The sequence below is a fragment of the Bactrocera neohumeralis genome, unplaced genomic scaffold (assembly GCF_024586455.1).
Source record: "Bactrocera neohumeralis isolate Rockhampton unplaced genomic scaffold, APGP_CSIRO_Bneo_wtdbg2-racon-allhic-juicebox.fasta_v2 cluster10, whole genome shotgun sequence".
NCBI classification, from domain to species: domain Eukaryota; kingdom Metazoa; phylum Arthropoda; class Insecta; order Diptera; family Tephritidae; genus Bactrocera; species Bactrocera neohumeralis.
The window spans coordinates 13,376,348-13,390,508 of NW_026089623.1; the positions used below are offsets into that span (position 1 = coordinate 13,376,348).

General features: G+C 36.8%; 1 protein-coding gene across 1 annotated transcript in view; it reads right to left on the reverse strand.

The window, feature by feature from the left end:
* Nucleotides 1–3,781: 3,781 nt before the first annotated feature.
* Nucleotides 3,782–14,161, reverse strand: part of LOC126765182 (uncharacterized) — a 177,257-nt gene continuing 166,877 nt past the window's right edge. The window contains exons 17-19 of the mRNA XM_050482761.1: nt 4,761–4,949; nt 4,003–4,699; nt 3,782–3,939 (exon numbers count right to left, since the gene is read on the reverse strand). Of these exons, the coding sequence (XP_050338718.1) occupies nt 3,886–3,939; nt 4,003–4,699; nt 4,761–4,949 (940 nt within the window). The 3' untranslated portion in view covers nt 3,782–3,885. The remainder of the gene's footprint in view (nt 3,940–4,002; nt 4,700–4,760; nt 4,950–14,161) is intronic.

Consider the following 14,161-nt stretch of genomic DNA (forward strand, 5'->3'; position numbering starts at 1 on the left):
GTAGAGTTCGGTGAAAACCCTCTTGCTACGGTTGATGGCAATTTTCATTGCCTTGTTCGGAATGCCATCAAGTCCTTGTGCCTTTGCGTTGGCAAATCTCTCTGCCACTTGCATTACCACCTTCTGATCGACTATTGAAGATTCCAGCACGGTTGTTATCGTTCTACTTGATTGAAGCTCTTGCGTTGGGAAAGCGTTTTCACCACCTTTTCTAGGAAGGTCGGAAGGGTTAGTTTTTGACTTTTACCCCTTCTGATTTTCGCCATCACTATTTTATACGTGTCACCTCGTCCACCTTTTCACATAGTTTTTTAAAACTTGAGGACTTACTTCTTTTGATAGCCTTCTTGAGTTCCTTACGTTATTTTTCAAGCTTCTCGCAGTCTTGTATGGTGTGGCGTACCTTGGCTTCTTTGGCAGAAGCGTCTCACTTTATGACATTCGCTGATCTCCTCGTTCCACAAGTATGCGAGCCTTTGGGTTATGTTGTGCCTTTTCCTACACATAGCATCATCTCAGGCTTTACTTATGTGCTTCGCAAGTTTTTCAGCATGTCGGTCAACGTTGACGGCACCATCTATGTAAGTTCCCATCCAACACAAGTTTGAAAAGTTCCTTATTCCACGTTTCCACCTTCCATCCTTTTCCTGCCTATGATCGAGTTTGTATTTGCTTGCGGATTGCCAGTAAAATGGCCAGGTGATCGCTGTGTGCTTAAAAGTCTCAAAAGTATTTTTACCGCCAGTATTGAGCAGCACGGCGTCTAACGTAGAAAACGCTTTGAGTAGAGCATTACCACGCCAGTTTGTGTAGCTACTACCCCATTCAATTGCCCTTGCGTTGAAGTCGCTTGCTATCTCTTGCTCGGCAGGGCAAGATCACATCACCCTTTCCCTCCAACCAGCGGTAGTACCAGCAAGTAGCACGTGGTGAGGGAAGATCAGAGTTACAGTTTTAAAATAGAAAAACGAGTCAAGCAGAAGAAAAGTACAGATCATATGAACTGCAGGTCTTAGCAATGATTCTTCCTCTTCTTTACTGGCGTAGACACCGCGGTTATATCCGAGTTAACACCAGCGCACCAGTCGTTTCTACTTTACGTAACGTGGTGAAATTCCAATCGGAATTCCTTCTCCACCTGGTCCTTCCACCGGAGTGGAGGTCTTCCTCTTCCTCTGATTCCTCCGGCGGATATTGCATCGAATACTTTCAGAGCTGGAGTGTTTTCGTCCATTCGGACAACATAACCTAGCGAGCTTAGCCGCTGGCTTTTAATTCGCTGAACTATGTCAATGTCGTCATATATCTCATACAGCTCATCGTTCCATCGAATGCGATATGCACAAAGGGCCGTAAATCTTTCGCAGAACCGTTCTCTCGTTTGTTTTTGTTCGTCGAGAGAGGACTTTACTTTTCAATTGCCTACTTAGCCCGAAGTAGCACCTGTTGGCAAGAGTTATTCTGCGTTGGATTTCGAGGCTGACATTGTAGTTGCTGTTAATACTTGTTCCAAGATAAATGAAATTATCTACGACGTCGAAGTTATGACTGTCAACAGTGACGTGGGGGTCTCCTCGCAAGTGCGACGTCTGTTTGTTTGATGAGAGGAGATATTTCGTCTTGCCCTCGGTCATTGGCAGACCCATTTTCTTTGCTTCCTTATTCAGTCAGGAGAAAGCAGAACTAACGGTGCGGGTGTTGAGGCCAATGATATCAATATCATCGAAATACGCCAACAGCTGTACACTCTTTTAGAAGATTGTACCTGCTCGATTAAACTAAGCAGCATAGGAGATAGCAGTGATTACGGCATTTAAAAAGTGGCGAATCTATTTGAAAGGAGTAAATTTTACGATAGTGACAGAAAAGAAGACGTACCCCCTCTAGTCACAAAGTGGGCCATATTTACTAAAATTTGACTACCGACTTGTACACAGGTCTGGAACTCAGATTAGAGGTGAAGATGATATGTAGTAGGTAGTAGGCATTGCTTATGGATGGATGAAAGCACTTAAATATTAGAAAAGGGTTCTTATGAAGATTTCAATATCGCTTATTGAATTTGGCAAATATCTCATCTAAGTAGTCGTTCTGTGTTCAATGCAATAGGACATAATACCTGTTCAAACAATGCGTAGACAGAAGCACTTTGCTGCCCGTAGAACACAAGAGCGAGTATAGAAATTATATATTATTATGTAGCTCAGAAAGTTGTTCCAATTGTAACTAGTTGTGTAGAGTTCATTGTAGCAAACGCAAAAATGGGCAAGAAAGTGGGCTTCTATACCCCGCTTCCTGAAGATGATTAACCGTTAGGCACCTATCAGTTAGACCATTTAGGACTTTTGACGGCTACTGCAAAGCATTATACCCACATTTTATCAGTTGTAGACATTCTCCAAATATGTCTGTTTACATACAAGAAAAGAAACTACTATTGCGTCAGCAGTGATTGATAGGTTACGTAAACAAGCTGCAATTTTTGGAAACCCAAGAAGAATAATCACGCACAGAGGAGCCAACTCAAACTTTTTAAGACTATTGCAATAAACAGGGAATACAGCATATCTATAAAACGACGGCTGTGGTTAGGGAAAATGGACAGGTAGAGCGCGAAGGGCAATTCAAATGTTGACGAAACTTTCTTTGAATAATGCACAAAAATATTTCAACATTTATAGGAATCGTAGCACAAAGGTGTCCTCATTAAAGCTGCTAACAGCTTAACATGCGTGTAGAAAATCAGGCAGACTTGGGTAATTACATTGAATAGCAATCAAAGAGCTAGAAATAGACTGTGTGCAGTGTAGAGAGAGAATACAGGAATAAAATCGAAACAACTTTAATGCAACGAGAAAAACTTAGCAACTGTATGAAGCAAACGAGCTAGTTAGTAGCTTAAAGCGTACAAGTAGGGTCCTGCCATAAAGATTAAGAAAAAGTTTCTTATCGATTCAGGATGGCCAAGGGTGGGAGCGAAAAAGAGGCATACCAGAAGCTGAGGTGCATACCGTCAGTGACTTGCAACACTCACTTAAAAACACAGCGATTAGCGCCAAGGAAACACAATGACACAGACAGTCGACACGCGGACGACCACTGAGTTCTTCAATCAAGTTAATATTACTCGCAATATATGACCAAGGTCAGATCAACTCGATTCATATTCAGCCCTATACTAATTATAAACTATTACAAGGAATAATTCTCCACTAAATTTTATTAAAATATCACACGTTTCGACCGACCTAAATGATTTAAAGTCCACTGGGTGACAGTCTGTCTATCCGTCCTTTGTATAAAAATTAAGATATCTTCAAGAAACTTAGCAAAAAATACGAGTCATCCTCATTAGACTTCAAATAGATTATTGGTCAAGGCAACGGTACAATCCCCGAAGAAGAAATTTTTCCCACTTTGATCTTTGCAAGTTGAGAGAGTATACATTTTTTACATCTGAGCCCTTTAAAATTAAATTGAGTAAATAAGTCAAAAACAGTAGTATTTCAAGAGAGGCTTATCGTGAGTTAATTAACATATTCTAAAAGCATGCTTCAGAATAAAAGAAATGTACTACCCAACTTGTACGTACATATATAAGTATGTACATATGTACATAATATGATATTGTAAACAACTATAGTATAAAACATTTCAACCCATGTACTCTGTGACACATCTACAACTTGTTATTATATGAATCCATCAATGTTCAGCGGTATCCTATTTTTACCAGTTTTTCGAACTGAAAACATACTTTCGTAATTTAAAATGCATTAGATTTCAGCTGTGAATGTATAAGTAATCTTTTATTAATTCTTAAAGTTGTTTTCGTTTTTAATTAAATATGTCCTAATTTTAATGTGGAAATATTTGTAAAAAAGCTTAGTTCACAGTGTAATCTTCAAATTGCCAGTCCCAATCGGAGAAATCGTAATCCTGTAACAATAGTGCGAAACTTTCATTTTGTTGAGTTTAAAAATAAATATAAATAAAACTTACGTTTTGTTCATTATTTGATTTTTTATTAGATGATTTCTTCATTGTGCATACCATATAAGCCGAACCAGTGTTATGGCCAGTGCATTCGCATGTTTGATTACCCTTTGATATTGCACTTTGTACGACCCGCTTAGCAAAAATAGTTGCTAATCGTTTAATTGGACTTTTCTGTTTAACGCTGAAAACAGATCCCTCACTATCTAAAGCTAATTGCGCACATATCCCGAAGCTGCTATTTGAAACATGGAGCGTATGACGTAGTTCGCTACTACCTTCAGGGCTGCGATTCGAAAATACAAACTGTTTATCAAAACCATAAAAATTACGTATTTTACGAGGTTTCTCAACGGTAAATTCAGCGTTGGTGATAATATGTAAAGTAACTCCTTCGTCGCTCATATATTGTAATATGGATGAATAATCAAATCGCATTTGTTTCATGTCACACCGGCTACAAGATATTATTATAAACGTTTTTGAAACTCCTGTTCGGAAATTTAATCTAGAAGCTATGGAAATAGCATGCATCATATCACTTTTTGAAGTAGATCCATCATAACTGTTTGAGAAAGCTGTACTATGTTTTAGGTATTGACGTAATATATTAGTACTGTTGATAAAAACAACATTGTCTTTTGAAATTGTTCGGGGATAATCAAAAGGTGGTAGTTGCGAACCATACGCTATGACGGCATATCTAAGAAATAAAATAAACGTATATATTCTTAAGTGGCAATTTGACCGTGTCACGAATTTACCTGCTGTTAATAAATCTTTGGCTATATAATTGTTCCTCGAGGGCTGAAACTATTGAATTCTCCAAGCTGAATGTATTGCACTCGTTTGCTTCAACTAAAAAGACTATATCGCTGCTATGAGACTCATTATTTATGTTATATTCCATAAAAGAGCTTTCAGGAACATAGACACCATTATTAATTTCGCACCTAGAAAAATAAGTCATTAGCATGGCTAAAATGTAAATATTGCTAAAAACTTATAATATGTTAAAGGTTAACTATGCTATGAATGTTCATAAAGTTATTTCTATATAAAGTTTATTACATTTGCACAAACCTGCAATGATCATACCATAAATTCAACCAACCAAATTATTTTTAAGGAAAGGCTAACTTCGGGTGCATCCGAAAATTTTATAATCTCGCAAATGGTCAAACTCGTATTAAAAAATTTGATATAAAATAATTAAGAAATGGATAAATTCGCTTGTATCCGAGTATTTTACAATCTCACAAAAAAATTGAAGTGTTGTCAACTATTTTATTCAACAAGTAAGGATCTAGTTGGGATCGAAGATGGGGGAAATACCATGAAATGTTGACACAACTGTATATTAGAGTGTTGTAAAAGAATTAAATATTCATTATTTTTCGAAACCTTGAATGATCCATCTTATTTGGGATCTTATTAACTGAAGTTATAGGTCATAGACTCATTTGGTATCATTACTATTGTATATTTTGTTTCGTCTCTGCTATACTTACATTTAAACTAAATTATACATATGAGACCAATACACATTGTTATATCTCACATATTGACTGTTGTCCACATATTCAGTATTTATGCGTTTTTTAGACATATGGAACACACTATGAGGACACTACTTGTGTAACGTTTCTATGTTAATTTTTTGTAAAGTTTGTACTACATAATCCGTCAGGTCAATATGACAGAATTATACTCTATTGCAACATATTGCGGGAGTGTACTAATGTTGCATATGAGTTCAGTATTCGTTATCCGGCACAACAATACAATACAATTGCTTACAATAATTTTTGGTATCTTGTTAACATACAGGGTTTCTCCGGAGAGTAACAGGACTGAGTTGATTTAGAAAAAAAAAAAACTGAACTAATCCTTACAATTCTTTAAAAACTTTCAAAATAGGCTCTTTCTGCGTCGATGCAGCACTGCCAGTTCTATTTCCAAGCATTTAAGGCGTTACGGAAGGCATTCCCCTGAGTAGCCTTGAGAGCCGAAGTGCATGCTGCTTGGATCCCTTCTGCCGGCGTGTGCCACTCGGAAGATTGTCTTTGTGTCTCGGGATCATACTGTCAGTACGTTAGTCAAAAATTGGGGGTCACATGTGTGAAATGTTCAAATTGGCACACTTCCACTCGCCGCAATTTCTGGTCGTCAGTGAGCACTTTTAGGACGATTTTCGCGGCACAGCTTGCGTATATTCAAGTGCTTCTTCCCAATGTCATGAAACACAGATTTTGATAAATTTAACATCTGTGCAATTAAACTAATACTTAGTCTCCGGAATAGCCTCTCATTGGCCTTTTCAGGAAATGAAACAAAGAAAGTCTAGGGGGTGCGCATCGGGGCTGTAGAAAGGCGGTGTGAGCCGGGGCGTTGTCGTGGTGCAACTTCCAATCGGCTTCGATGTCTTGTCAGACCCGACATAGCTTTCGCTTGAGTCTCTTGAGGACTTCCACGTAAAACTTGGCGTTGATGGTTTGTCCAGGAGGAACAAATTCCTGGCGGACTATGGCTTTGATGTTAAAAAATACAATGAGCATCGTTTTCACTTTGGATTTGCACATTCATCAACGACTTCTTTCCGGTCCTCCAAAAAGGCCTGGTGCCACCGATGCACACTATTTCTTGGCAAGCCTGGTTAATCATATCAAACGTCTTCGTCGCAGATTTGCCAAGTTTCACACAGAATTTAATCGCGTATCTCTGCTCTAACGAACGCTGTACCACTCACAGAAATACGTCGCGCGAAAATGTTTGTCCTGACTCTCCAGGTGCTCGGAGACAACTGACCAGCCGTTCGTTCGTTAGCTAGGAACGCTTTCTACCAAATCCAGTTGGTGCGCGCACGCTTCAAAGTACAGTCACGGAAAATCAGTCCTATTTCTTTCCGGACAAATCCTGTATGTATACTTACTTAATTTTAGAAATATATTTTAACCAAAGGGAAGAAATATGATATATTGGGTAAACGAGGAAGATGAAGGGAAGAGTCAACATACTCACTAATCCATATCTTTAGTACGTAAACTGGAAGTGCAGAAATCAGTAAATTAGGATATGACTATGACAGGACGTATGAACTACAAGTTTTAGCTTAAGTGTTATTTTTATAACCGATATATTAGTTTTGCCTTACAATACTTAAATTTGGTATAGTGGATCAAAGTATATAGTAGTCTTGTCCTCTGCAAGGTTTAAATACATGTCTCCCATCATAAAATGTTAAAAATGAGATAATTATCTAACAAAAATTTTAAAAAGTATTTAATGGAGCCTTCATGATTATGCAACAGGTTTGTAAATGGCTCGCTATGAAATAGCCTTGCGACCACTGCGCTTTTTTAGTTAATTCTCTTAATTTTGCTAAAATCGTGTAAATATGTCCTCTTGGTGGATCACTCTAGAGAATAATAGGTGTTCAAATTGAACATGTTCTTTGCTACCAAAGGACGGGCAACAACATTATATTTAAACCTTTTATACAAGGTCTGTCGCAAAAGAAGCAGAACTTTTAAAATATCGGGTGATTTTTTAAGAGCTTGATAACTTGTTTTTAAAAAAAAAAACGCATAAAATTTGCAAAATCTCATCGGTTCTTTATTTGAAACGTTAGATTGGTTCATGACATTTACTTTTTGAAGATAATTTCATTTAAATGTTGACCGCGGCTGCGTCTTAGGTGGTCCATTCGGAAAGTCCAATTTTGGGCAACTTTTTCGAGCATTTCGGCCGGAATAGCCCGAATTTCTTCGGAAATGTTGTCTTCCAAAGCTGGAATAGTTGCTGGCTTATTTCTGTAGACTTTAGACTTGACGTAGCCCCACAAAAAATAGTCTAAAGGCGTTAAATCGCATGATCTTGGTGGCCAACTGCCCATGCATCCCGAAAAATGCACTGTTTGGTGTGGTTTGTACGCTGGTGGAATCATTGGACCGTATTTTTTCAAAGATGCTGTTGGACGCAACGTTACGGTGAATGGCGATCGCTATCGTTTGATGCTAACAAACTTTTTGTTGCCAAAAATGGAAGAACTGAACTTGGTTGACATGTGGTTTCAACAAGATGGCGCTACATGCCACACAGCTCGCGATTCTATGGCCATTTTGAGGGAAAACTTCGGAGAACAATTCATCTCAAGAAATGGACCCGTAAGTTGGCCACCAAGATCATGCGATTTAACGCCTTTAGACTATTTTTTGTGGGGCTACGTCAAGTCTAAAGTCTACAGAAATAAGCCAGCAACTATTCCAGCTTTGGAAGACAACATTTCCGAAGAAATTCGGGCTATTCCGGCCGAAATGCTCGAAAAGTTGCCCAAAATTGGACTTTCCGAATGGACCACCTAAGACGCAGCCGCGGTCAACATTTAAATGAAATTATCTTCAAAAAGTAAATGTCATGAACCAATCTAACGTTTCAAATAAAGAACCGATGAGATTTTGCAAATTTTATGCGTTTTTTTTAAAAAAAGTTATCAAGCTCTTAAAAAATCACCCGATATAACTGTTTCTGGTGGCGCCACCTATTGGTGGGTATATGAAATAAAAAGTTTGATCTCTTGTTGACATTTCGTAAAAATTTTAAGACAATTGGATAACTACAATCGATGTTATCGATCAACAAGTGACAGCAGCTTTTGGTCATCGGTCGTAAAATGCAAAGAGCAAATATTAAATTTTGTTTTAAACTTGAGAAAACGTTTACTGAAACATTTCAAATGATGAGAAAAGTTTATGGTGATCAGTGCCTATCCCGTAGTAATGTGCATGCGTGGTTTAAGCGATTCCAAGAAGGTCGTGAGGACCTCTGTGACGATCAGAAGTCGGTCGTCTTTAGAAGTCAAAAATAAAGACAATGCTGATTTGTTTTTACGATTCCGAGGGTATTGTACACCGAGAGTTCGTCCCACCTGGCCAAACAATTAATGCTGTGTTTTACCTTGGTGTTATGAAGCGTATTTTGTCACGTATTCGTCGTGCTCGACCACAATACCGTGAGGCAGGGTCCTGGCGCCTGTTGCACTATAATGTGCCGCGTCATCGGTCGACGCTTGTCACCGATTTTTTAAAAACTACATATTAACCATTAATCACTCACCCTACTCACCTGATCTGGCACCCTGTGATTTTTACCTATTTGGAAAACTTCATTTGCCCATAAAAGGACACTGGTTTCACGACATTTCAGCTATCCAAAATGCGACGACCGATATTCTCAAGAGCATTCCGAAAAATGGCCTTAAACACTCATTTGAAATGCTAATTGAACGGGCTAAACGCTGTATCGAAGCACAAGGAAACTACTTTGAATAAAAAAATATAACTTTTGCAAAAAATTAATTTTTTGTTGTTTTTTTAGCAGTCCTGTTTCTTTTGCGACAGACCTTGTATCAAATGTTAAATAAGATAAGAAAAACCTTACTATTGATATAGTCCACATATACGAGGGCTGCTATATATATTCTGGCCTAGGGCAACACTAAGTGTTGCCAGGTGCAATCTGACATTTCCATTGGAAAGTTTGACATTTTTTAGCATAACATCACTCAGAACGTTTTGTCATTTAATCGTGAATTGTTTTATTTACAGCGAATTAAAAAAATCATCTCGGCCAAAAAATGGAGTTAACTCGTGAACATTTTCGTGCGATCATTTTTCACAACTTTCAACGTGGATTAACACGACAAGAGTGCATCGATGAACTAAAATCTTTGTATGGTTATGAAGCACCATCCTATAGCACTGTGAAAAACTGGTACAACGAATTCAATCGTGGCCGACGCTCGCTCAAAGACGAATTCCGTGAAGGTCGTCCAAAAACAGCCGTTGTGCCAGAAAACATCGATGCCGAACGTGAACTGATAATGCAAGACCGTCATGTAACATACCTTCAGATAGAGGCATGCCTATGCATTTCTCCCACCAGCATACAGTCTGGTTCACTTGATTAGAGGCAACAATTTTTGTGAAAGAAACTGTTGATTAAAGTATCTATATTTGATCTTTCAACAAATAGTTTTCTGCTAACTCAAGCTAAGACTGTACTGGTTTAAAAATACAAACACATCGAAATATTATTTCAGCTAACGGTATTTCGTAACGGTAAAAGTTCGGCAGCTGCAATATTCTGCTTAATTTATTGGTTCACTTGAATAGAGGCACTTAGTTTGCCTACATCATTTGCGCAATAAAAGTGTGAAACTAAATTTTTTTTTTAAGCATTCATTGTGTTAAGTCGTAAACTTTTAAATTCGAACAAAATGGGAAAGCGGAAAAGTTTATCAGAGCGAGAAAAAGGACAAATTGATATATTGAGCTCTGAAGGACTTTCGAATCGCCAAATTGCCAAAAAGATTGGTCGAAGCCCAAATGTTGTTGATCATTATGTGAAAAAGAGTGCCTCCTACGGTAAGAGCTAAAAAGGTAGGACAGCGATGGCTTTAACACCAAAGGAAACCCGGAAAGTCCTTAGGATTGCATCCAATTCCGCACTTTTAACATCAAAAATTATAAAATTAGCTGATGTTGCAGCTAGCAAATCTACAGTTAGAAGGGCTATTCTGAAAGCACCACATCTGAAATATACAAAATTACAAAAAAAACCGCATTTGAATACACTTCGCAAGCAACGTCGCCTCGATTTTGCAAGAGACCACATGGCTTGGAATTCTGTCACAAATAACGACCGTGGTGAATGGAAAAAAGTTGTATTTAGTGACGAAAAGAAATTTAATCTGGATGGGCCGGATGTATACAATTACTATTTCCATGATTTAAGAAAGGAGGAGAAGTACTTGAGTCGCCATCACAGCCATGAAGGTGGACTTATGGTATGGGGAGCAATATCGTACTATGGCACATTCGAGCTGAGAAGTGTAGACTCCAGAATTACGGGAAACAGCTATAAAACGATATTGGAATCATATTTTCCAGAGATGCGGGAAATATTTGGACCAATTCCATGGATCTTTCAACAAGATAATGCTCCTGTTCACACTGCAAGATTGGTCAAAGCTTGGATGGCGTCCCAAAACATTGAAACCTTAGCATGGCGCCCGTATTCCCCAGATCTCAACATTATAGAAAATGTATGAGGATGGCTAACTCGTAAGGTTTATGAGAACGGACAACAATTTAAATACAAAAATGATTTAATTCGAAGCATTAAAGCGGCCTGGTATGAAATTTCGCTAGTCTATCTCGAGAGTTTGTACAAATCCATTCCCCAACGTGTTTATGAAGTAATTTACAAACAAGGTGGCAGCACAAAATATTAATCTTTAAAAACTAATGGTTAAAAAACTTTGTTCTTGTATCTATTTATATATTTTTTCTAAATTTGTAAGTGCCTCTATTCAAGTGAACCAATAAATCAAGCAGAATATTGCAGCTGCCGAACTTTTACCGCTACGAAATACCGTTAGCTGAAATAATATTTCGATGTATTTGTATTTTTAAACCAGTACAGTCTTAGCTTGAGTTAGCAGAAGACTATTTGTTGAAAGATCAAATATAGAAACTTTAATCAACATTTTCTTTCACAAAAATTGTTGCCTCTAATCAAGTGAACCAGACTGTACATTCGATATTGCATGAACACCTGGCCGTAAAAAAGGTTTGTTCTCGTTGGATCCCGCACAATTTGACAATCGCTCAAAAAAAGGCTCGTGTGGATTGGTGTAAAGAAATGCTGAAAAAATACGATCGCGGTGCTTCAGAAGACGTTCTGTACTATGATACAGTCACAAGTCTCTAAAATTGAGACTTTAAATTTGAGACAATTTTTGTGACCTGAGACGATTTTGCAATTCAGTACGTGACAGTCACAAAAATCTCTCAATTGAAAACTTTTACATTTCATTATTTTGAGATGTATTTACACTTAAATGAAAATAAACATGTCGATAAAAAATATTAAATTTTCTCTAACATAGTCAAAAAGCATAATTACCAATAAAAATAAAAATATATGTTGACTTTGTTTCAGAATAGTTACGAAATTTAGTTGAAATTGATTTATTTTTAATTTTTTCGTGTTTTAGTTGTTCACAATATATAAAAAATGCCAATCGATTAATACCTATGATGTTCTGTATAAATGACTTTTCAGTATACTATTCAAAATGGCAAACAAGAGTTATTTTTAGTTTTATGACCTGTTAACTACCAGATCACAAATTTGAGACAATATTTTGTGACTAATGACTAGAGACTGCTTACAGAATTGCGCTATTAGTGAATTAATTATTTATAGTTAGCTCTCTAGTAAATAAATAATATTAATAATTGATACACTTAATTAAAATTAAGTAAGCATTTTTCCCTGATAATTAGCTAAAATGCTAGAAATGGTTAAAATTTTCCCACCACCATCTACCTAATATATTGATTTTCAAACTTCCTTTTGACCTTACATCGGATATATTTTGTCAATATATAAGATATCTAAACAATATTTAATAACCTTAAATAGTTTATTATAGTATCTACAGTTTCGTGCCCAAGTTGTTCCATAAGTTATTTTCGTCGATATTCTCGTTGACTTTGTACCTTTGTCTATTTGTTAGTTATCTTTTTAAAAGTGCATGTAAATATATTTATAATGTTTTGACTTAATGCCAAAAAAGTAAATGAAATCTGTCCAAACGTTTCTCTAGCTAATATCTAATTTAGGTGTTTTGCCAGCACCTAAAAAGATTTCCCTGGTTTTTATTCTTGCAAAGTTCAAGAACAAAACAAAAACATCACTCCTTCTTTTAGAGAGAGCACTTCTCTCTAAAGTTTCATGACATTTCATCAAATCGTTCTAAAGCAATTAGTTATAGACTAATGTTATTTCTGCTTTTTGTTTCCAATGGAAAAAGGGAATTTCGATATGTTAAGCTCTCCAGTTAAACATTTTTTTAGGCTAATATGTACGATATTTTAAAGAAATTAAGAAAAAAATTAATTGAGCGGTTAAGGAAATATTTACCTAACAATTCAATTAATTTTTTTCTTAAACACTAGCTGAATAAGTTATGAATAAAATCTTCCTACTTCACATTTTTCGTCCTATTACGGAAAGTTTCTGGAGTTTCTCATAAATGCGAAAAACCTTTACGTATTTGCTGCTTTGTGTTTCCAGAACCCGTCACTTAAATGTCGACTAAGATACCCATTTCTTTTCTCAGTTTGAGTTGAATTAATTTCTTGGTTGTTTCGACAATTTCTTTACTTCTCCACGAACTTGACAGTTTTAATTGGTAGCCTGCAGGCGATATGAATTAAGCTCTCGAAACAGCGTACCCAAGCATGTAATGTTGATAATCCATATTCGGACAAATATTCCTTTTGTTGCAGCAGCCGAACCAAATTCAAATTGTTCATTAATCTTCGAGTCACCATACAAATTCCGGAAGCCAGTGATGATGAGTGTGCTTTGGCATTCAATACTTTTCCTCTTAACATTTTCAACATCTACCCTCACTAAGGCCGCTTACTCTTCCTCGAAAATTATTTTCACTGGTCTGCAGAAAACATTGCCGGTAAGTAGAGTGGCCACTACTATCATCACACCCTCAAGCCCTATATTATGCATTGAAAATTAACTTCAACTGAACGCTTAGTTCAGTTATCATTAGGGTAATACTCCATTCCATCGTAGCTCGGATTAATATTGGAATTTCGTTCTTTAGCACAATATTTCATTAATTTATAAGAGCTTTTTGTGTAACCTCCATCTACAAATAGAGCAAAAGCTTCCTCAGTCGTGTAAGGAATATGGGTTCTATTGTCAACATCCAAGGTTATAATCATTTTTGAAGCAATTCCAGATTCTGAGCTCAACTTTGAAACAACTGCATTCCTTTTTTCAACATTGTAAAGATATACGAGCGTTGCTACCATTAACTTTTCGAGCGGGGTCTCATCAACGACGATGAAATTGTTTTCGTCTTGAGCACTCTGGAAAAGGTTTTTGTTTACGTCGACCATTGGTTGCTTTAGGAAAAATTAGATCTTAATCCAACCATTATTTACTTAGCCTTTTAAACAATACCATGATCTTGTGACTCGTTCCACCAATTTAGTAACAAAATTTCTTTATTATTTTAAAATTTAAATCTTTACTCTTTACTTTACTAAAAAAAGCAAAAAACAATAATCCA